General features: G+C 45.4%; 1 protein-coding gene across 15 annotated transcripts in view; it reads right to left on the bottom strand.

Moving 5' to 3' along the window:
- Window positions 1-21,987, bottom strand: part of RAD51B (RAD51 paralog B) — a 502,805-nt gene that overhangs the window by 210,841 nt on the left and 269,977 nt on the right. For 2 of the 15 annotated variants that reach the window (XR_013228396.1, XR_013228397.1), the window contains 2 exons: window positions 12,341-12,471; window positions 9-8,241 (listed from right to left, as the gene is read on the bottom strand). The exons of 11 other annotated variants lie outside the window; for them this stretch is intronic. Coding sequence is in view for 2 of the 4 variants with exons in the window: in XM_077322537.1 (XP_077178652.1) it covers window positions 8,207-8,241 (35 nt within the window). In the remaining 2 variants the exon portion in view is untranslated. Of the gene's footprint in view, window positions 1-8; window positions 8,242-12,340; window positions 12,472-21,987 lie in introns of those variants that run through there. 2 more of the 15 variants (XM_077322537.1, XM_077322547.1) reach the window with 1 other exon arrangement.

Genomic DNA, 21,987 nt, shown 5'->3' with positions numbered 1-21,987 from the left:
CAGGATGAACATGTCTATAAGTTTTAGGCAAGGCAAGTTCCACAATCACAGGATTTATAAGACATACAACTTTAAAAGGACCCACAAACTTGGGCCCCAACTTACTGTTGACAGCGAAGATTTTTTGTAGACAGATATGCCAAGTCCCCCACAGCCCACTCAGGCGCAGCCTGTCTATTTTTATCAGCCTGTTTCTTATAGTCCCGTTTAGCTTTCTCCAAGTTGTCAACAATAAGGGGCCAGATAGCGGCTATGCTAGCGGCCCATTCTTTTAGGTACAATCCTCAGAGGGTACCCAAGTGGGCACTGCAGTTAAATCAGTCCCATACACCACTTTAAAAGGGGACACTCCAGTGGAAGAATGCGCCCCATTATTATGGGCAAATTCAGCCAAAGGCAGGAGGGCCAACCAGTCTGACTGCTGATGGTTTATGAAGCAGCGCAAATACTGTTCCAGAATTTGGTTCACTCTTTGTGTCTGGCCGTTTGTCTCCGGGTGATATCCTGAAGTGAGGGCCTGTTCCACCCCCAGCAGCCCCAAAAGCTCCCGCCAAAATGTGGCGACATATTGAGAGCCTCTGTTGGACAAACAACGTTCCGGTAAACCATTTAGTTTGTACATGTTTTCCACAAAAAGAGAGGCTAATTTGGCTGCAGATGGCAACCCAGCACAGGGGATGACGTGAGCCTGCTTTGAAAACACATCCACTACCACCCAGATTACTAGGGGGCAGATCCGACATAAAGTCCGTGGAGATCTTTTTCCAGAGAGCCGAGGAAGTAGGCAACGGCTGCAACACTGCTTTTTGTTTGTCCCCCCGCCCCCGGAAGATAAGCCAATCGTGCAACCTTGCGCATATTTTTCCACATCAGAGTGCAAAGAGGGCCAGCAGTAGTGTCTGCACACCAGATGCAAGGTTTTCACAAACCCAAAGTGTCCCACAGACTTGGAATCATGGCACAGTTTTAAAACATCTTTTCTAGCTGCTACAGGCACATACAGTTTCTCCAACTGCAAAACAACCCCTCCTTCTCCTGCAACAATTCCTGAAGGCGGGCACATTCTGGATCTGTAGTGACATCTTTCTGAATCCATCCCCCAGGGGTGGGAGCCCCTCATTTGGCTTTACTGCGTGTCACTGCGACCAGGCCCAATTGGGAGGGACTTAGCACTGTATACACCAATGGCTCTTTCTTGCACTCATACTGTGGGAGGTACGAGAGCGCATCAGCCAAAAAATTCATTTTGCCTGGAAAATGCTTGAGGGTGAAGTTGAAGATCGGGAGAAAAACTCAGCCCAGTGCATTTGTTTTGCTGAGAGAGTGCGGGGTTGTTTCAAAGCCTGCAGATTTTTATGGTCTGTCCAGATCTTGAAAGGCAAGGCTGACCCTTCCAACCAATGTCGCCAGGTCGACAAAGCTAGTTTTACTGCTGCCACCTCCTATTCCCAAATTGCCCAATTCTTTTCCGGTCATGAAAATTTTTTGGAAATATGGGCTACCGGATGCAAGCGCCCATCAGCCCCTTTCTGTAAAATCACCGCCCCCATGGCCATATTGCTTGAATCTACTTGCACTGTGAACATTTTTTGTGTGTCCACAAGAAAAAAAATTTCCAATTTGAAAATAATTATTTTTGGCAATTCTCAGGTACAGCAATGGGCTGCAAGTTTGCTCCGGAGTTAGCGAACATATTCATGGACAGCTTTGAGAATAAATATTTTTTTCAGGATGAAAATCCATACAAAAGACATATAGCTATGTACAAGAGATTTTTGGATGACATTTTCATTCTCTGGACCGGCTCTAAAACGGAGCTGATGCAGTTTAAGAAGTATGCAAATTCAAACCATGATACCATCAAATCTGAAATGCAATTTAATGCATCCAGTATAAATTTCCTAGATGTAGTGCTTAATAGGGATGGCATAGGAATTGAAACAGGACTATACAAAAAACCTACAGATGTCAATTCCTACCTAGCTGCAGATAGTTTTCATCCTTTCCACCTAAAAAAGAATTTACCATTTTCCTTATTGCTAAGGATCAGAAGGAACTGCAGTGTTTACTTGGACTTTTTAAAGGAGGCCAATATAGTTATGAAACAACTGGCAGACAGAGGTTATTCAGTAAAAATTTTAAAACATGCCCTCTACAAAGCCAAAAATATAACGAGAGAGTCCCTTCTGATACCTAAAATAAGAAATCAAGATGCAGATAGGATGATTGCTGTCTTTACATACAAGAGATCTTATAATATTTTCTGTTTTAGAATTTCACCCTGGAGCTATTCTGTAGTTTTGCAGAACAATTGAAGAATACACTAAAAAAACTCTGGAAACTTTAAAACTCTCAGTGAGAAGAAAGGTTGTGTTTGAAATCCACTAAAATTGGCTAATACAGATTTGTTACGGTAGTGAACATATGTTGGGGCTTGGGGGCCTGTGGAACAAATGAAAATAAAATCCATTAGTGTTTGTGTACAGCCCTGGCAGGACAGCTAAGATTGGCCTTCTAACGGTCTGAGCCACAGAGACAAAATGGCTTCCTGCTCTCGACAGCCGGCTTCCTTCTGCCAGCATCCAGGGTTAGGGTTAGGGTTAACCAATGGGGAGCCGTGCGAAATCTTGCCCCTCGAGTGACACTCGGATTGGGCGCTCCGAGTTTTTATCACGGACAGAGCCATATCTCCTCCCCTTTAGCCATTACTGCTTTGTTTTATCCGCTCCGCAGGAGTGGTTAAACATCTAGGCTGTTTCTGGTAGTGTGGGCAACATCGGCATGTCCCCCTCCCTCAGTCACTACTGTGTTCCTGAAGGAGTCCGGTTAGGGTTAGGTTTAGGGTTAGCCAATGAGGAGCGATGCAAATGCTTGCCCCTCGAATGACACTCGGATTGGGCCCTCTGAGTTTTTATCACGGACAGAGCCATATCTCCTCCCCTTTAGCCATTACTGCTTTGTTTTATCCGCTCCGCAGGAGTGGTTAAACATCTAGGCTGTTTCTGGTAGTGTGGGCAACATCGGCATGTCCCCCTCCCTAAGTTACCACTGTGTTCCTGAAGGAGTCCACTTAGGGTTAGGGTTAGCCAATGGGGAGCCATGCGAATGCTTGCCCCGTGACTGACACTCGGAATGGGCCCTCCGAGTTTTTATCACAGGCAGAGCCCGCCAGATCTCCTCCCCTGTAGCCCTTACTGCTTTATTTTATCCGCTCCGCAGGAGTGGTTAAACATCTAGGCTGTTTCTGGTAGTGTGGGCAACATCGGCATGTCACCCTACCTCAGTCACCACTGTGTTGCTGAAGGAGTCCGGTTAGGATTAGGGTTAGCCAATGAGGAGCCATGCAAATGCTTGCTCCTCGAATGACACTCGGATTGGGCCCTTTAGCCCTTACTGCTTTATTATATCCGCTCCGCAGGAGTGGTTAAACATCTAGGCTGTTTCTGGTAGTGTGGGCAAGATCGGCATGTCCCCCTCCCTAAGTTACCACTGTGTTCCTGAAGGAGTCCGGTTAGGGTTAGGGTTAGCCAATGGGGAGCCATGCGAATGCTTGCCCCTTGACTGACACTCGGAATGGGCCCTCCGAGTTTTTATCACGGGCAGAGCCCACCATATCTCCTCCCTTTTAGCCCTTACTGCTTTATTTTATCCGCTCCGCAGGAGTGGTTAAACATCTAGGCTTTTTCTGGTAGTGTGGGCAACATCGGCATGTCCCCCTACCTCAGTCACCACTGTGTTGCTGAAGGAGTCCGGTTAGGGTTAGGGTTAGCCAATGAGGAGCCATGCGAATGCTTGCTCCTCGAATGACACTCGGATTGGGCCCTTTAGCCCTTACTGCTTTATTATATCCGCTCCGCAGGAGTGGTTAAACATCTAGGCTGTTTCTGGTAGTGTGGGCAACATTGGCATGTCCCCCTACCTCAGTCACCACTGTGTTGCTGAAGGAGTCCGGTTAGGGTTAGGGTTAGCCAATGAGGAGCCATGCGAATGCTTGCTCCTCGAATGACACTCGGATTGGGCCCTTTAGCCCTTACTGCTTTATTATATCCGCTCCGCAGGAGTGGTTAAACATCTAGGCTGTTTCTGGTAGTATGGGCAAGATCGGCATGTCCCCCTCCCTAAGTTACCACTGTGTTCCTGAAGGAGTCCGGTTAGGGTTAGGGTTAGCCAATGGGGAGCCATGCGAATGCTTGCCCCTTGAGTGACACTCGGAATGGGCCCTCCGAGTTTTTATCACGGGCAGAGCCCACCATATCTCCTCCCTTTTAGCCCTTACTGCTTTATTTTATCCGCTCCGCAGGAGTGGTTAAACATCTAGGCTTTTTCTGGTAGTGTGGGCAACATCGGCATATCCCCCTACCTCAGTCACCACTGTGTTCCTGAAGGTGTCCGGTTAGGGTTGGGGTTAGCCAATGAGGAGCCATGCGAATGCTTGCCCCTCGGGGGACACTCGGAATGGGCCCTCCGAGTTTTTATAAGGGACAGAGCCCGCCATATCTCCTCCCTTTTAGCCCTTACTGCTTTATTATATCCGCTCCGCAGGAGTGGTTAAACATCTAGGCTGTTTCTGGTAGTGTGGGCAACATCGGCATGTCCCCCTCCCTCAGTCACCACTGTGTTCCTGAAGGTGTCCGGTTAGGGTTGGGGTTAGCCAATGAGGAGCCATGCGAATACTTGCCCCTCGAATGACACTTGGATTGGGCCCTCCGAGTTTTTATCACGGACAAAGCCCGCCATATCTCCTCCCCTTTAGCCCTTACTGCTTTATTTTATCAGCTCCGCAGGAGTGGTTAAACATCTAGGCTTTTTCTGGTAGTGTGGGCAACATCGGCATGTCCCCCTCCCTCAGTCACCACTGTGTTCCTGAAGGCGTCCAGTTAGGGTTAGGGTTAGGGTTAACCAATGGGGAGCCATGCGAATGCTTGCCCCTTGAGTGACACTTGGATTGGGCCCTCCGAGTTTTTATCACGGACAGAGCCCGCCATATCTCCTCCCCTTTAGCCCTTACTGCTTTATTTTATCAGGTCCACAGGAGTGGTTAAACATCTAGGCTGTTTCTGGTAGTGTGGGCAACATCGGCATGTCTCCCTCAGTCACCACTGTGTTGCTGAAGGAGTCCAGTTAGGGTTAGGGTTAATGTTAGGGTTAGGGTTAGCCAATGAGGAGCCATGCAAATCAGCACGTCCCCCTCCCTCAGTTACCACTCCCTCAGTTACCACTGTGTTGCTGAAGGAGTCCGGTTAGGGTTAGGTTTACAGTTAGCCAATGAGGATCCATGCGAATGCTTGCCCCTCGAGTGACACTTGGATTGGGCCCTCCGAGTTTTTATCACAGACAGAGCCCACCATATCTCCTCCCCTTTAGCCCTTACTGCTTTGTTTTATCTGCTCCGCAGGAGTGGTTAAACATCTAGGCTGTTTCTGGTAGTGTGAGGAACATCGGCATTTCCCCCTCCCTCAGTCACTACTGTGTTCCTGAAGGAGTCCAGTTAGTGTTAGGGTTAGGGCTAGGGTTAACCAATGGGGAGCCGTGCGAATGCTTGCCTATCGAGTAACACTCGGATTGGGCCCTCCGAGTTTTTATCACAGACAGAGCCCGCCATCTCCTCCCCTTTAACTCCTACTGCTTTATTTTAGCCGCTCCGCAGGAGTGGTTAAACATCTAGGCTGTTTCTAGTAGTGTGGGCAACATCAGCATGTCCTGCTCCCTCAGTCACTACTGTGTTCCTGAAGGTAGTCCTTCTGCCTTCGGCCTTCTCCCCATGCATGTGTCCCCCGTGTCCCTGCCCTCCCGCGTCCCTCCCCATGGAGTGTTGTGTGTTGTATGTTGTTGCCAGTTTGGAGCATCACAGCCAGCACCGCCACCCATCGGCGGGCGGTCGCCGCAGTGCACTCGGCCGTCCAGTACCAGTCCGTTCGGCTTGGTGTGCCGGCTGCTGCGCTGTGGGTCGCCGTGGTCTGCTGGTTGAGGTGCATGCGCCACATTCTGCGGAGTTGCGCGGTGACCATGAGATTGACGAGGCGCAGGGATTCCGGGGCCGGGGGGTTCCATCCTGCCACTCTCGCTACCCACCCTGCTAGCGGCCCTCCGGCTTTGCCGGAGAAGATGGCTTCCGGGGCTTGGCGTGCCAGGCCGCGTACTCCCCAGGCAGCTTCGAGTTCTTGCCACACGGCGGCCAACACGGGGCACTCCAGCACAAAGTGCCGCGCCGTCTCCGTCGGCCGTCGCCCTTCAGCGCGGCTGTGGCACGGCGAGTGGGGGCAGGTGGCCTCTGCATAGCAGGTGATGGTAGGCCCGCCAGCGGTCCTCCCACAGGGCGAACGGCACCGTGCGGTCCCGCAGCCTGAGGGCCCGGCCCGGCGGCGGCAAGAGCGGCGACGGCGACGGCGCCACCGCCGCTTCTCGGACCGCCTGCCGCGGGCGTCCTTGAGTTGCCTCTTCACCGCGGTGGCCAAATATGCCGGGTACGTGTCCGGCTGTTGTTTGTGGTGGGCCGCTAGGTGCCACGCGTAGGGCTTCAGGTGTTGCTGTCTTCGGATGGCCGCTTACAGCACGGCGGCCCCCGTCCTCCCGCCGTTCGCCACGCTGCGTCCACCGGGATGAGGCAGGCGCTGATGTCCCGGACGGCCGCGATTGTGTATGTGGGCACGCCTCGTAGAAGGCGTAGGGCAGACCATCTGGGCCCGGCGCCGACTTGGCCCTGCCTTTCGCGATGGTCGCCCGCACCTCGGCCTCCACGATGGGCTCTGTCTCCGCAGCCCGGTTCTCCTCCTCTTCCTCCGCCGCTCTCCCTGCCTTCTGCCTTCTGCAGCTATTTTCAGATGGCGAATGGTACACACAAATGCACATTAAAAAAAAAAAGACTGTGGTAATGGTGAATTGAAGGTCAGAGCTCCAGTCATCCTATGATTGGTTATTTACATATGTACTCTATTTCCAGTGGGCATAATGAAGAACAGAGGCTCTCACACTGTGGGGGCTGTGGACCCATTTGCTTTCCCTGGCAAGACTTAACTGTGTGCAGCATGCTCATGTGGGAAGCTGTAGACTGGGGTCAGAGAGACCCTATGGCTCTGCACAGACACTGGCCACTGCTGCTACAAGTTAAGGTGGGTCACCTTTGGCACTCAACAGATTTGAAGATTCCCCCTGCCCTAGTTCCCAACCCCCCCTTCAAATTTGTACTTATTAAATATCATACCCCAAACTCCAGAGATCCTTGAGAAAAGAAAAAGAGAAGAATTTCAAAAGCAAATCCAAGCCCACTCTCACAGGCAAAGAGTATTTCTAGCCTTTTCTGTTGCAAAGCCCTATGCATAGCACCCCCAAATGCTACTTTCTGCCTCACCAGGACAATAAAAGTAAAAGGCAAACTTCTGGGTATTCTTTAAATAACACAAACCTGTCCTCTTACGTGTTCTCTTTGACTTTATAGCAGAAATTTGGAATTACAACAAACTCCAACTGTCTCTGACAGTCAAAATAGAAAACAAATACAATTTTAGGAGCTTTACTAGGTATAAGCCAAGCACCCAAAGAAATCACTATATGGACTGAACAAAGGGAAATCTCTCCCTCTCCTAAGGTCTAGAAAAGTGACGGCAGAGGCTCAGGTTGGGAAATAAGAGTTTAACTAATATTCTGTATCCCCATGAATGGACTCTAGATGCCAACCTAAGTGTCTTAACGGGAAACAACAAATATGGAAATTTAGCCACTATTCAAAACTTGTAGGCAAACAGGATACAAATATTTGCCAACTTGGTATTTTGGGGATAGACTTGGTTTTAGGAGATTGGAGTCTTTATGGGGTTTGAGTCCTTGGAGGAAGGTGGCCTATAAATCTAATTATTAGATTAATATTTCCAGAGTTATTTCCTCCTTATGGGAGCCCTTGCAGAAAGCTTTCTGAGATCTGCAGACCTATACATTAGGATCAATTAAGGCCATCAATATTTCTTCAGCGATAGTGGAATTTAGCGGTGATGACTTTTAATTGCATAAAATAATTTTTTGTGCACTAAGAGGTTTTGGGATTTGGACGTAAGTATACAACAATATAAATGTGCAAAAAGGCAAAAATCCCAATAGGCCATACAAAGCAACGGCCTCTCTCAGTTTCCGAGGTTTGCAGCATCGGTGGATCCAAGCTCTGCTATGTTTTTCCTTTCTCTTCAGGAGCCCATGAGGTATGGAAATGTGGAGTTCAGATTCTTTCGGTTCCAGCAGGCGGTAAAGAGGCTGGGGGGAAAAACGAAGAGAGAAGTCTGTAGATGAAAGTCGGAGGCTGTGTTTTCCTTTCCAAAGCACTGCTATGTTCCCATAAGCTTGTGGCTTCCTGCATCCTGCTGCAGTTTTAAAAAAAGATCTTTTCGGTGATATCTTAAGAGGCAAATGTCCAGTACTAACAGGAGGCCTTTTGTTCTCTTTATTTCTAAGTGGACTTTAACACAGTTACTACAGAGTGAGTCACTGTATAAACAAATACAACAAAAGATCTTCTGTGTCGTCCCCCTGGACAGGTCAGGGACATGCTAGACTCTGCTCTGCTCTGCTCTTGCAGCCTGGAAGCCCCAAGTAGAGATGGCACACAACACTGGGCATCACAGCACACAAGGCAAAGGACTTGCTGAATTGCTGCTCTTTTGTTTTTAAAAAGTAGTTGACTGTTGTTGGTTTTAAGAACAGAAAAATATTAAGCAAAACAAATGTACAATATGTGGAAACATATTATGGAACCACTGGACTACTTCGGCTATTCAAAGCCAGCAGCAGCATAATGCCTCTTAATACAGCAGACTAAAGTGGTGGTGAGCACATATGATGAGCAAACGTTCCAACCCCCAAGAATAATTCCTTCAACACTAGACATTCAATACAGACAAGAAAGGACTGGGGTGGGGTTAACACTGCAAAGAAAAGACTGACACAAACTTTTATAGGAAAGCAATTCAACCATGCAATATTCTGAAACTGGTCTGAAAGTAGTCTCTGGCCTAAAGTTCCATTGACTTTAATAGAACTTTAATGCTATTGTGTTGTGTTTTTTTAATGACACTGTTTATTTAGACCATTTTCATCCCACCTTTCTCCTAAGGAGCTGAGTTTGGCATATATCTTCCCACTTCTTCCATTTTAACCTCACAACAACCTTATGAGACGAGATTGGTCCAAGATCATCCAGAGAACTTCATGGTAGAATCAGGATTTGGGAATCTGGAGGCCATTCCACACAGCGCTAATGTTGCTGAAGTCTAACTGTTGTGTAACGCTATTTTTTTTAGGAAGAAGGTTTGCTCCCGCCCCCAAGCTTTCAGGAGATGGGGAAGGCTTTTCCCCCCCTTCAAGCCACTGATAGTAACGAACATGCAAGCACACGACTTCTTTAACCGAAGTTCCTGGACAACTAATGCAGCAGTGCCAAACAGAAAGCACCTTTCTTCAAATGTATTAAAACTTCCCAAGTGCCATCACCCACAGTCATTGCTTGAAAAAAAAGAGGTTCTTAAAAATGGAAACGTGTGTCAATGAATACACGTGAGCGTGGCATGTTTTGCCTGATAAAGGAATGTTTTGGGAAGAGAAACCGAAAGACGTCTCTCTATGGAGCAATGAGTAAACACATATTTGTTGCCACTTGTATTTTTGGGTTTTTAAGAAACATTTAAAGGGAAAAGGGGTTTTTGGTGGCACTAAGATATCAATTTCATTGCCTCTTCAGTTTGATTGATGGCCAGAGGCCGGCAGAAACGCCACAAATTTGTAGCGATTCAGGCAAGACTGGAAACATGTGGGTAACGAAAACAGCGCTAGTGGGAGAGCCTTTTTCTGCTAGAAACAGCTGAGACCTGCCGCTATTAATAGTAGCGCTTTATGATAGCTCTTACATTTGGCTACATTGGCGGTTGTGTGGAATGGCCCTGGGTCTCCCAGATCCTAGTCTGAAAAGTAAGCACCACACCGTCCTTCATCTCTCTTCTGGTGTAATCACTGGAATATCCTCTCAACATCCACAGAGCAGTGATTCTTCATTGTGAATTTATTGCCACTGCAAATTTGTAGTGGCAACAGAGATTCCAAGTGGGGTTTTCCTATGCATATTCCTCAGTTACATCCTTGTGGCTACCACTCTCCTCCTATACAAACACTGCCTTTTAAAAACAAAAAGGTAATTGCTATATTGAATCATCCTGTTCAGATGGCATACAAATGTGCATGGGTGCCCTCTTGCAGGTAGGATTATACCAAGCCAGGTTTGGGAAAGATGGGCACAAAATATGGGAAAATCTGGAATGCAGAAGTCTGGAAAGTAATGTAATGTGGATGCTCTCAGTAACATTACTCCAATTTGGAAGCCAAGATATATATTTTTTAAAAGCTGTGTATGCAGGTCCCCATCTGCAGCACCCATACCATAGCATAGCGAGCCTTCAGCACAGGTTCTTGGTTATTTTTTCCCTGTGAACAACTCAAGGATCTTTCTGCTTGGAATAACTATGTATCAGTTCACATCCGGTGTTCAAATTCCAAATCACTTGCTCAGCCCTGTCCAGTCATAGAACGACTGAATCAGAGATTGCACTCACATTTAAATGCATGTAAACAGGATACTTGAGATTCATTACATACTCAAGAGTGATTTTTTTAAATTAACAAATGCATTAGAAAGCATCTTGGAAACTCTAGTTATGTGGACTAAAGAGGAAAGTCTGGCAGTAGAATCGTCTGGACTAAACTCAAACTTGCAACTTCTTTCAGAGCTGTGTTTCTCTCAGACATCTGGCCAACCCAGGGTAGCAGCATTTACACCAATGGATTATTATTTTCCTTCTGTGAGCACAGAGGGCTGGAGAAAAGGAAAGAATCCTTTACAACTACTAATTGGACAACGAACGGCGGTGTAACTGTAAAGCCCCATAAAAAGAATAACCCCATTGTATCTCTGGCTTGTTTCCCACATTTCAAAGCCTATGAAGCAGCAGCATTTTTGCCCCGGGTTACTGAGAAGGCAGAGCCTTGTGCTTATGATGGCTTCTCCTAATGATCTGTAACAAAACAAAACAAAACAAAATGCACAAGGTGGATGTACATGTTTAGAGCTACTGTGGCTACAAGGTCAAGCACATTAAAAACAACAACTGAAAGTTTGGCCCTACAGTATTAAAAGAGATCCATTTGTCCAGCTCTCCCCCCACCGCCCCCTTTTTTTCCATGCAGAATGAGGCTCTGCTTTCCAACACAATCAAGCACAGGGCCAATAGGATTTGTGCCACCCTTTCTTCCACTTGGCTTCACAGCTGAGAAACAGCCTGGGTCGGCAGGGAGGTGGGAGTGCTGGCTGAATAGCCTCTAAGCATTCATTATCCGGCTCCTAATTACACGGCCGACATACTGTTGCCTTTGCCTACGTGGGAACACTGCCTCACATTAATCAGCAGGGGGATATGGCAAGATGAAAGGACCTTCTTGTGTGTGTGCCTTGCCGTGGAAAGGAAGGCTGAAGGTCCAGTGAAGAGAAGGAGATTTATCAAGTCCTAGAGCAGAGAAAACGCAGCAGGTGTAACGAAGCCCTATCCCTAAACCAATTCAGCACCTCAGCTGGACTTCACCATATTCCCATGCTGGCTAAGAAAATTATTCACAATCCTAGGTCAGACTTCCCATCCCATTCCTACTGTGCTTCCAGGCCTTCCTTTGGAGCCAGTGGGAAGATAACTTTTCATTCGTTTTTGAAAAAAATTAAGAGGGATTCAAAGGAATCTTTTGTGTCCTGAGAGAAAACACCTGTGTAAGGTCAATTGTATCAATGGGAACTAGTCTCAAGTAAATGCTCATTGGAATATAGGCTCATACTTGGGCATGTGAAGTCTGAGTTTAAGTCTCAGTTCAATTGCAGACTCATTGGAGGTTTTTAAGAAAAGCAGATTCAGAAGGGACTGATGGAGAGCAAAGAAGTGGTAAGGTGAGGGTGTTCTGAGCCCTTTTCCTGCCTGTTGTCTCTTCCAAACATTCTCACCTACCCCCTTCACCATATATTGGAGAAGCTAAGCGTGACTTTTGATACAAGGCTAGAGAAGCAACCTTGGAAAGGGGGCAGTGAGCAGGAAGTCAGAAAAGTATTAAGTATCCCTCCCCTACTGCTCCTTAGCTGTCAACTGCCTCCTCCAAAACTGCTGTTCTAAAAAAAGAAAAGGCTTTAGTACGTGTTTGTATGTAACATGCAGTTAAACCCTCAGAGGTGGGTTTACACTCCTTGTTAAAGTTGTAAATAACCCTATTTCTGTTCGCCTGAACAACCCATCCTTGTTTTGAAAGAAAGTTTTCTCTCCAACAGGATTACCTGATGTAATCAGAGTAGAGAAGCAACCCTTCTATCCACTTCTGTTCTTCTAAGTTCTTTTGTTTACCGAAGTTTCCCATCCTCTTGAGCCCTTCTTACTGCAATAAGCTCATGGAAAGTTGTCCTTCACCCTAGAAAATTATTTGAAAAGGGCATTGACAGCTCTTCACATACAGACTAGATCTTTTTGCCTGTTTTAATCCCACCCCAATTTATATGTTAATAAAGGCCTCTGTAAGTTACAAGTATAAACATAGTTATGTCCAGCACCTTATGGTTTAGGTTTTTCTGAGCTCCCTGTGATAATGAGGTTTGTTTGCCGACGAGATTTGGAATGGTTGCTTTCCCAGAGCACAGGGAATAAAACTAAATGAAATGTCAGCCAAAGAAGCAAACATACAAACCAGTTTGGGCCAAAATGTTTTAGCTAGCAGGTCAAGGTCCCAGACCCCAGGGAGCTGGGAGAATCCCTTCTTTGCAAGTGAAAACTCAGGAAGACCTTTCATTCGAGGACTCTGTGAAAATTAAGTTTCATGTTTTTTGGCCTCTCTGCTTGTCTGCTCCCTACCATGTTATTGGAGACAATGTTCTTGGATAAGAACTCATAGCTTGGCACCTTCTGCTGGATCCCGGAGATTTAATAAGCCCCAAGAAGTTTGGTCTAAAAGAGATTCAACCCAGGAATGGGAAACCACAAAAGCCTGCATTCTAGTTCTGGCTCTCAGCAGGCTGAGTAGGCGGTTCTTTGAATTTTCCCTCCCAATAACAGGAAAAATTCCTTGCAGCCATAACAATTGACAAGACTATGAAAGGTACTTTTAAAATCTGGTAATAAAATTGAGGGGAAGGGAAGGCAGCATGGTATAAGCTGATCTCGTCAGACCTTGGATGCTAAGCAGAGTCAATATTAGGAAGTTGATACTTCCAAGGAAGACTCTGCTGAGGAAGGCAATGGCAAACTACCTCTGCTTCACACTTTTCGTGAAAACCCCTGCAGGATCACCTAAGTTGGCTGCAACTTGACAGCACTTCTCTCTCTCACACACACTCAGCAATTAAGAAGGGAACTCTCCCCACCCCCGTCACACTAAACAAACTATTGGCTGTTCTACAGTTCTCCATTTCCAGAACATAGAAAATTTCCTCCAGTAGAAATAACTTGACTCCTAGTGAATATGCCAGTTACATGTGAAAAAGAAGAAATAATGAAGGAGCTAGGTCATGCGTTATTGCACTGCCCAACTTTATACTTGTAGAGAAAAACTCGCATTGAGAAGTGTATAATAGTGACAACTTGGGCTGAATATTTAAAATTCACTCAGATTCTGGGCCAAAACAAGCATACCACCAGCAGATATGTGACTAGATCTACCAAGCGTTTTATTATCAGTAATCGCAGCTGTGTGGGTTGGACCTGGGATCTTTTGATTGTTTTTTGCTCAGCCTTGCCTAATCCTCCTCCATTTACAGCTCCTGTCCCACAGGGCTTTTGTCCTATCATCCACACTGTAGCCAGCCGTGATGGTCAAACAAGACACTCGCCTTCATTTTTTAAGCAGTAGAAAAGCTGGCTGGATCTAATCCATGTTGTGTGTCCAGAAGGAGAAAAGGGGTCAGACATATTAAAAGCAACGTGCTCTCTCTCTCTATGCTGTTATTTGCCCTGGAAAGGAAAAAGATTCATTGCCCCCTACATTCAGGATAATAGCTGGGAAGCAACCATTTCAGACAGCAAAACTGTCCAGGAGGAGAAGGGCTGAATTCCCTTTGTCATCTTGCAGAGCAACTTCAATTCAAACTTCTGCTATCCCCCTTTTATTAATTAATTAAATAATAAATTTATTTGTTATTTAATTATTATTTATAAAGGCTCAGGGCAGTTCACATGAAACATTCGAAAACATTGGGATGATTACTCAGCACAACATTTATTCTAGCCCTGAATATAGGGGCAGTTTCTACATGTGATCTGGGCTCATGCTTGAAACAAAAGCATTGGATTACTGGACTAACTTATTTCTATTAAAAGCATGCAAAATCGTTACTTGCACACAACTAAAAATTGTCTTCTTCCATATCAGAAAGTGGACCAGTGAAAATATCTCTTAAATTGATTTTAATTACTTAATATCATTGATGTTTCAGATGCAATAAAAGATGCACATAAAGACAAATCTGTTTTCCAAAGAAATGTTTCTTCATGGACAAGTTACAGCACAAAATGACTTGTAATAGTTAATCAAGAGGATGTTTTGGGATTGCCCTTCTCCTCTCACTTAGAAATCCACCCTCCTTTCTTCACAGCTTTAAATATAGTTAGTGGGTACATCAATAATGTCTACAGTCAAATATAACAATTTCTTGTTTTTACAAGAATGAGCCTTACAAGTCCTTGGGTTTAATTCTGATGTGCAACCCCAATTTAGGGATATGAACTCATATTTTGTGGTTCAGATGCTATGACAAACCATGGTTTATTCTGGATCAAGAAGTATTATGTACTTGAGCCACAGACAAGGGGAGAAGAAAGGAAGACACAAACTCCACAAGATCCAAGGTTTGTTTTTATAATGACAAACTATGGTTTGTCTTTACCTCTGAACACAACCAATACTAACCAGGGTTTGCCTATTAGGGGTTATAAACTAGTTTCAAACTCTAGTTTCACAACTACTTAAAAACAAACCTTAATGTAACTGCAGTTGTCCGATGCAACTCTGAATCATGATTAAGGCTGGTTGAGAGGGTCATGAGAAGGGAGGGACTTGGGAAGGAACATACAAGTCTGTGCCCCTTCACAATGGTAATGCAAATCATGGTAATTTCAACAGAAATACTAATGCTAGCTAAGAGCAGCATCATTCATATTTACTTTAGCACTATCAGGTTCATGAAAATACAAACAGTAAGATAATATTCCTATAGATTTATGTGTGCATTTTAATTATGTATGTCCTCCAGAGTTGGAGAGAATATGTGGATGCACTTCATAGGGATATGTGTGCCAGAACATTAATAAGGAAAAGGCAGAAATGTAATCTTACATAATTCACTGCTGCTGAGAAAGAAGGAAAGAGGATGAATGGAAAAAACAGTTCATAAAGAAGCCAGTGGCCTCTAAGCAGAAACAGCTGTTAAAGTCTTTAAAAAAATAGATCAAGCCTTCAGCAGCCCCAGAAACAGGAAAGCCTGCAGTTGATCACTCCTACCTTCATCTACATTACAAGCTCCTACCCAAGGGATCAATATAGATACTCATGCAATCATTTATCGAGTGCAGTTTTTAAGGTGGGATGAAGGGGAATCTCAACTTTAGCAAAGAAACTGGGAAGCTCATGGGGAAAATAGGAGGAATTCATTGGATAGTCTAACCAAATAATTCTGTTCACTGAATAGGGTCTTGATCCTTTCTAATATTTCATTCTGTCTACTTTTAGGTGCCTTAAATGACTGGTGTTCTTCCACTTTCCTTGGGAAACTGCATTGTCTTATGGATCTCCCTTTTTTCCTCCCTCTTTGCCATAACATTCATTACCACCTCTGTAGGCATCAGCATTTTACAAAACCCTCCCTCCTATGCATGAATTGCTTCTCCTCCCCCTCTTTAGAAATGAGCTGTGCTTGAAACACTCCAGTCCTTTCCTCAACAACCCCCTGCTGAGGTCCCTGAGAGAGCAGTCCTGATCAGACAGGAACTGGGTACCAATGGCTACAATTTTAACCAACAAGGCAGCCAGCAAAGATCTATATTACAGGAACCTTCAGTTATTATTTGTAACATCTGTGTCCCATCCCTCCCCCAAAGAGTTTGGAGTTGCTTTTTTAATGCTACAAAAACTCCACAAGATAGATGGGTTGACTGGGGGAGTCACCATTTACTAATCTTCATAGCTAAATTGGGATTTCAGCCTGGGGTTTCCATATCCAGACCCTATTCTATCTCTCTGTACTAGGTATATGAAGCTACATGGTACCTAACACACCATGTTCTTTAATATTGCCGTAAGAACCAATCCAAATTTGGAGATTAATAGATTCTATTGTGCTACTTCAGACCCATTTGAATCTACTGCCACAATCAGTATGTCTGTCTTTCGCATTGTGAGCAGAACTTTGGTTTTCATTTACTCAGCAGATGAAATTGTGTTGCAAATGTTCTGTACATGCAAGCTCTTGCAGAACATTGTTGAGGTTGCCCTGTCTTCTCCCATCAGCCTAACTCCTCCAAGAGGAACAATGGTTGCCAACCTCCAGGGGGAACTTGAAGTTCGATTAGAATTACAACTGAGTTCCACACTATAGTGAAGTTTACCTGAAGAAAATGACTGCTTTGGAGGTTGGACTTTATGTCATTATACCCCAATGAGGTCCCTCCTCTCACCCGCCCCACCAGGGTCCATCCCCATAGCTGGTAACCCTAGCAGTCCCCTAGCATGGGGCGTGTAGTTCTTTCTGACCTCTAGAATGATTATTCTTGGGGTCAAACGACCCAAGCACAATAACAGCTGTCATAGTTGATGGGCTGGAATGAGTAAGGACAAGAGGATGACAAACCTTCAGTCGAGCTGTGCTTGCATAAGAGAATAGAGGAATGTTTTTTACCTCCTTCATCCCAGCCCCTGCTTCAAACATGTACAGCTGTACAGTCCCACAGCCCTAGGAATTGTATTTTCAAGAGTCAGAAGGGGCTGTGAAACCAGAGAGGAATGACACTGCCTGCTGACATACAAAGAGATGATCCTGGCAAGGTTGGGGGAGGGGAAGCTGCATAACTTGTCTCTGCTATTCCAGGCTCTCCCATTGCCTGACTACAAAAGCTGAGCATGTTGGCATTAATGAATGCTCTAAATAGGATTGGAATGCTTTGTTGATGTGAAAACATCTTATGCTGCACGCACCAGCTAGGCTGTGCAATGGAAGTCGTTATGGTAGCGGGGGAGGGGGAGGTGAGAATGAGGGGGAACTCTCGTGAACTTTGGGAGCACACCAGATTTACCTCAGCTCCAGTCGGCAGCCAACATCTATGTGCCCTTGCCCGGGGAGAGAGAGGCAATGAAGGCTCTGAGAGCAGGAGGTGGCTGCTGCCTCTGGTGCCTTCTCAGGTGACATAGAAGCAAGAAGCCTCTAAGAGTGGGAAGTGGCCCTCATCTTTGGTGCCTTGTGAGGGAGAAAAGAGGCCACAAAGCGTGTAAGAGCTGGAGCTGGCTGCTTCAAATGCAGTGAGCTGTTGCTCCTCTGGAAGCTTTCTCCCATTGCCCTGAGGTCTCCCCGCTGTCTCCCCATGGCGAGAGGGATAACAGCTGGAGATAAGGCTGGGCTCATTCAGAGGCCTCTGGCAGGGATGGGTGGTGAGCGCCTTGCTGCACCAGCACTGAGTGTACCTCAGCCACCTCTGATTTCTCCTTGGTGTTCTGTTGGTTGCGACAGCAGTCTCCAGGTAAAGAAGTCTGGCCTGGAGGGGGCCTGCCTTGCTTCCTTCCCCCTCCCCATTGTCTCTTTCTCTCTCATGCAAGGTGAGAGGGAAATGGTTTCACATAATCCTCATGTGAGAACTAGATTTTCACTAGTTTTAAAAATTCTTATTTTGCTTCCTGGGAACTGTAGTTCAATCCAGTATGTTCCGACATTGATCAATATGATGAATGCTACTAGTTGCAAGTGCAAAGCAACCCCTGCACTCAAAGTAAAGCTAACTTTAGAAGATGCATGGGGGATACAGGACAACCTGAGGGTCAACCTGAAGGAAGGAATGCAGCAGGAATGGAGAATCCCCTCCCATTCTGTTACTAGAAGACTTCATCTGAATCCAGCCACATCAAGAAGGGGGAAATGCATAAAAGTTGAAAAGACATAGTGAAACTACATACTGGACTTCCCATTCTGGTGTTATAGCTAGTCTTGCTACTTTTTTTCTAGAAATGATTTTGTATTGATTTGAAAAAAACTTGAGGGAAAGTACATAATTGTGAAAAACAACTTTAATATATTTCAAGGGCTATATATTTGAATAAAGTACTGGCCATGCTGAATACCATTTTAGTTGACTTAAAAGTAAACTGAATAGCAGTGCAACTTTCTGGCTTCCCCTCCTCTCATGCATCAGGTGAGCTGCCTATCTTTTCTACTCTTGCAAGCATTGTGCAAATATTTATTCAGTTATATATTCATTCTTTGTCTTGTTCTAAATATTTTAAAAATGTGAATGTTTGGAAACATTGTAATAGGCACCCTCCACAGGTGAATTTTCCTCATTTAAGCTCTACCAATGATGGAAGAAACTTCTTAAAAAGAGACTGTATTGGAACAGAAGCAGCAATCATCCTTATCCATTGTTGTTCTATATATTTATGAAACAGCCTAGGGGGTGGGATGTGTCCGGCTGTCCAAGTTAGAATAGGGCCAATCAGGGTGCAGCCAGCTTTGCCCTGATTGGCCCTGCCCCTGCAGCTCCCGCCCTCCGCCTCTTTGCTCTTATATGCCTCAGTGCCTGGAGCCAGCAGCAGGTAAGGGGAGAGGGCCCTGGGCAAAGGGTCACGGTGGAGGGCTTGCTAACCAGGGCCTCTTGGCCTGCTAGGCTGGGCCTGCTGACTGCCTGCTAAGGAGTTCTGTCCCGGCCCTGCTAACGAGTTGCCCTTGGCTCCCTGCCTCCCATCGCAACAGCTGGGGGAGGTCTCATGCTATCTTCCGGCCCGTGTTTAAAGTGGGCTTAGCTGCTAGTTGTGTATAAAGCAACGAAACTGCTTCCTCTTCTCCCATGGCAGGACATTTATATAAGCTGCAGAAAAGTCCCTGCATTAACCACACTAGCTGAGGTTGCCAACTTTAGCATGGGAAATTACTGGAGATTTGGGGGTGTAGCTTGTGAAGGGTAGAATTTGGAGAGGGAAGGGATCTCTGTAGTGATGTGATGCCATGCTTGTTGTTGTTAGGTGCGAAGTCGTGTCCGACCCATCGAGACCCCATGGACAATGATCCTCCAGGCCTTCCTGTCCTCTACCATTCCCCGGAGTCCATTTAAGCTTGCACCTACTGCTTCAGTGACTCCATCCAGCCACCTCATTCTCTGTTGTCCCCTTCTTCTTTTGCCCTAGATCACTCTCAGCATTAGGCTCTTCTCCAGGGAGTCTTTCCTTCTCATGAGGTGGCCAAAGTATTTGAGTTTCATCTTCAGGATCTGGCCTTCTAAGGTGCAGTCAGGGCTGATCTCCTCTAGGACTGACCGGTTTGTTTGCCTTGCAGTCCAAGGGACTCACAAGAGTCTTCTCCAGCACCAGAGTTCAAAAGCCTCAATTCTTTGACGCTCGGCCTTCCTTATGGTCCAACGTTCGCAGCCATACATTGTAACTGGGAATACCCCCTTCAAGGATCGCTGCCTTGCCGTGGCAAGGGGGCTTGCATAGCTCAGTGAAGCTATGAGCTATGCCGTGCAGGGTCACCCAAGACGGACAGGTCATAGCTGAGAGCTCTGACAAAAGGTGATCCACTGGAGAAGGAAATGGCAAACCACTCCAGTATCTTTGCCATGAAAACCCAATGGATGCCATGCTATCTATCCCCTAAAGCCACCATTTTCTCCAGAACAACTGATCTCTGTCACTTGGAAAACAGTTGTAATTCTGGGAGATCTCCAGGCCCCACTTTAAGGATGTAAGCCTATTTGCACACTTTAAAAAATCCTGGAAAAGCCCTAGATAAAAGTAAGTACTGCTGATGCAACTGTCACAGACCATGATCTCATTCAGTTTAGACTTCCAGGTTCCAGATACTACTTTGGTGCTATGTTTGTGGATTTGCAAGCCAGCAACCTAAGAGTACAATATTATACAAGAACCATGGGTGTCCTTCATCCTATATTGTATTATTTTCTCCAAACCTTGCATTTTCTTTGGATGAAGTTCACTTTGAACATGCTGAAGATGCCATTGTCAGTTGCACATTTGAGCACGTGTATGCATGCTGAGTTCTCCTTTGTTAATCAGACTCCTTAAAAATTGACATGTACTATTTGAATATTCTTATTCTAAAGGATCCATTGAATAATTGGGGCTTTTCCTTTTACCAATCCTAGAGCCAAGACAATTCAAGAGACATAATGAGACACAACACCCAGCCCTTTCAGCCAGTGATAGCCTGATTATATTCCATTTCCTCCCCCAGCACCCAATTTAACTTGTGGAAAAAGCATGTCTTCAAAGTGCAAGAACAAACAAGAGCCTACATGATCCCATCATTCCTATCAGCTGATCCAACAAGATACTTAATAGACTTGGATGCACAAAGTTCCCATTCTAACAATGATCTTCTGGTAATGCAACCAGTAAAATTTCAGAAGTGAAGTGATCTCCCAGTCAGAGCTTCTAGATAATAAATGGAGCCCTCTGACATTTTATCTCTCAGATGACGGATTAAAAATAGTCCTTTAGATCAAAGGTACAATGTGTTCTTTCTTAATTGTTGTCAAATGTTGCATTGGTCTGGTCTCCAATGAAAAGAAGGTGCAATGTCTTGTTAGGTCAGTCATAAAATTCAAGGAGCCTAGAAGTCACCAGAGACCATAAACCAGAAAGTCATTCTGCCATCCATCAGAGAGCGTGACTTCTGACCCTTTTAATTCTCTGTCACTCTCCTCCTCCTTCCTGTTACCATTAAAGGGAGAGGCACTCTGGTTTATGTATAAGTTCCTGCCATAACAACCAGTAGAAAAGCCAGTCCCATGTTGGCATTGATCCTGCCTTTGTCCACTGCATTCATTGTCCATGAGAACATAAGCAAGATTAAAAGGGAATTTTTATAATGCAGCAAGGCATGAAGATTAATAACTGCTCTGATTCAAGATCAACTGTATATATGAGGTGGACCTTTTCTAAATAATCTGCATTGGGGCAACAACAATCATATAACAGGACACTTAGTAAATTAAAGTTTGGTTGCACAGTTTTGCTGTGTCAGGTATCTTGCTATGTACATAGAGAGGAAATACTCTCCTTGATCTACCCTACTGGCAACTCTATCTCCTGATCTCAGAGTACTCACTTATGGTCATCTGAAGAGAATAATAGTGGGAGAAAGCCATTCCATCACATGCAGATACTAAGGAAAGGATATCTCCTATTAAAACTTTTTACTTTGAAGGATTCAGGTAACAGGTTTTTGCAAAAGACTTTATTTTTTAATGCAGAAGTCACAAATTTATCTCCAAAGAAGTACCTGGGAACTACTATGTGTCATTGAGAATGCTTTTTGCATTCATTTCTAATCATTCCAGATACCTAAGAATTGTTTTCCTAATAGGGTTGCCGGGTCTCTCGGCATGTGGGGGGAGACTTACCAGGTGACATCACCAGACTGTAGCACATCTGGTATGCACTGGAAGTGCAGTAATCGAATTGTGACATTGTGGCTTCTACCAGAGTTGTTCCCCAAATATTGGAGCATCACTTAAAGTTACTACGTCGCTGGTGACCTCTTCTGGGCCTCTCTCCATCTCCTGGTAATGATCTGCTGATTGGACTCAGGGAAGCAGGGCTTGATGCCAGGGAGGCTGGCAAACCTATTTCCTGATCTGCCATCCCTGGAATTATTTATCCGTGTGAAGGGTGTGTTGTAGAATGGAGCAAGTTTTCCTCACATACAAAACAGTAGCTCTA

The sequence above is a fragment of the Paroedura picta genome, chromosome 2, assembly GCF_049243985.1.
Source record: "Paroedura picta isolate Pp20150507F chromosome 2, Ppicta_v3.0, whole genome shotgun sequence".
Taxonomy (NCBI): domain Eukaryota; kingdom Metazoa; phylum Chordata; class Lepidosauria; order Squamata; family Gekkonidae; genus Paroedura; species Paroedura picta.
This window is presented reverse-complemented; position numbering and strand designations above follow the sequence as displayed.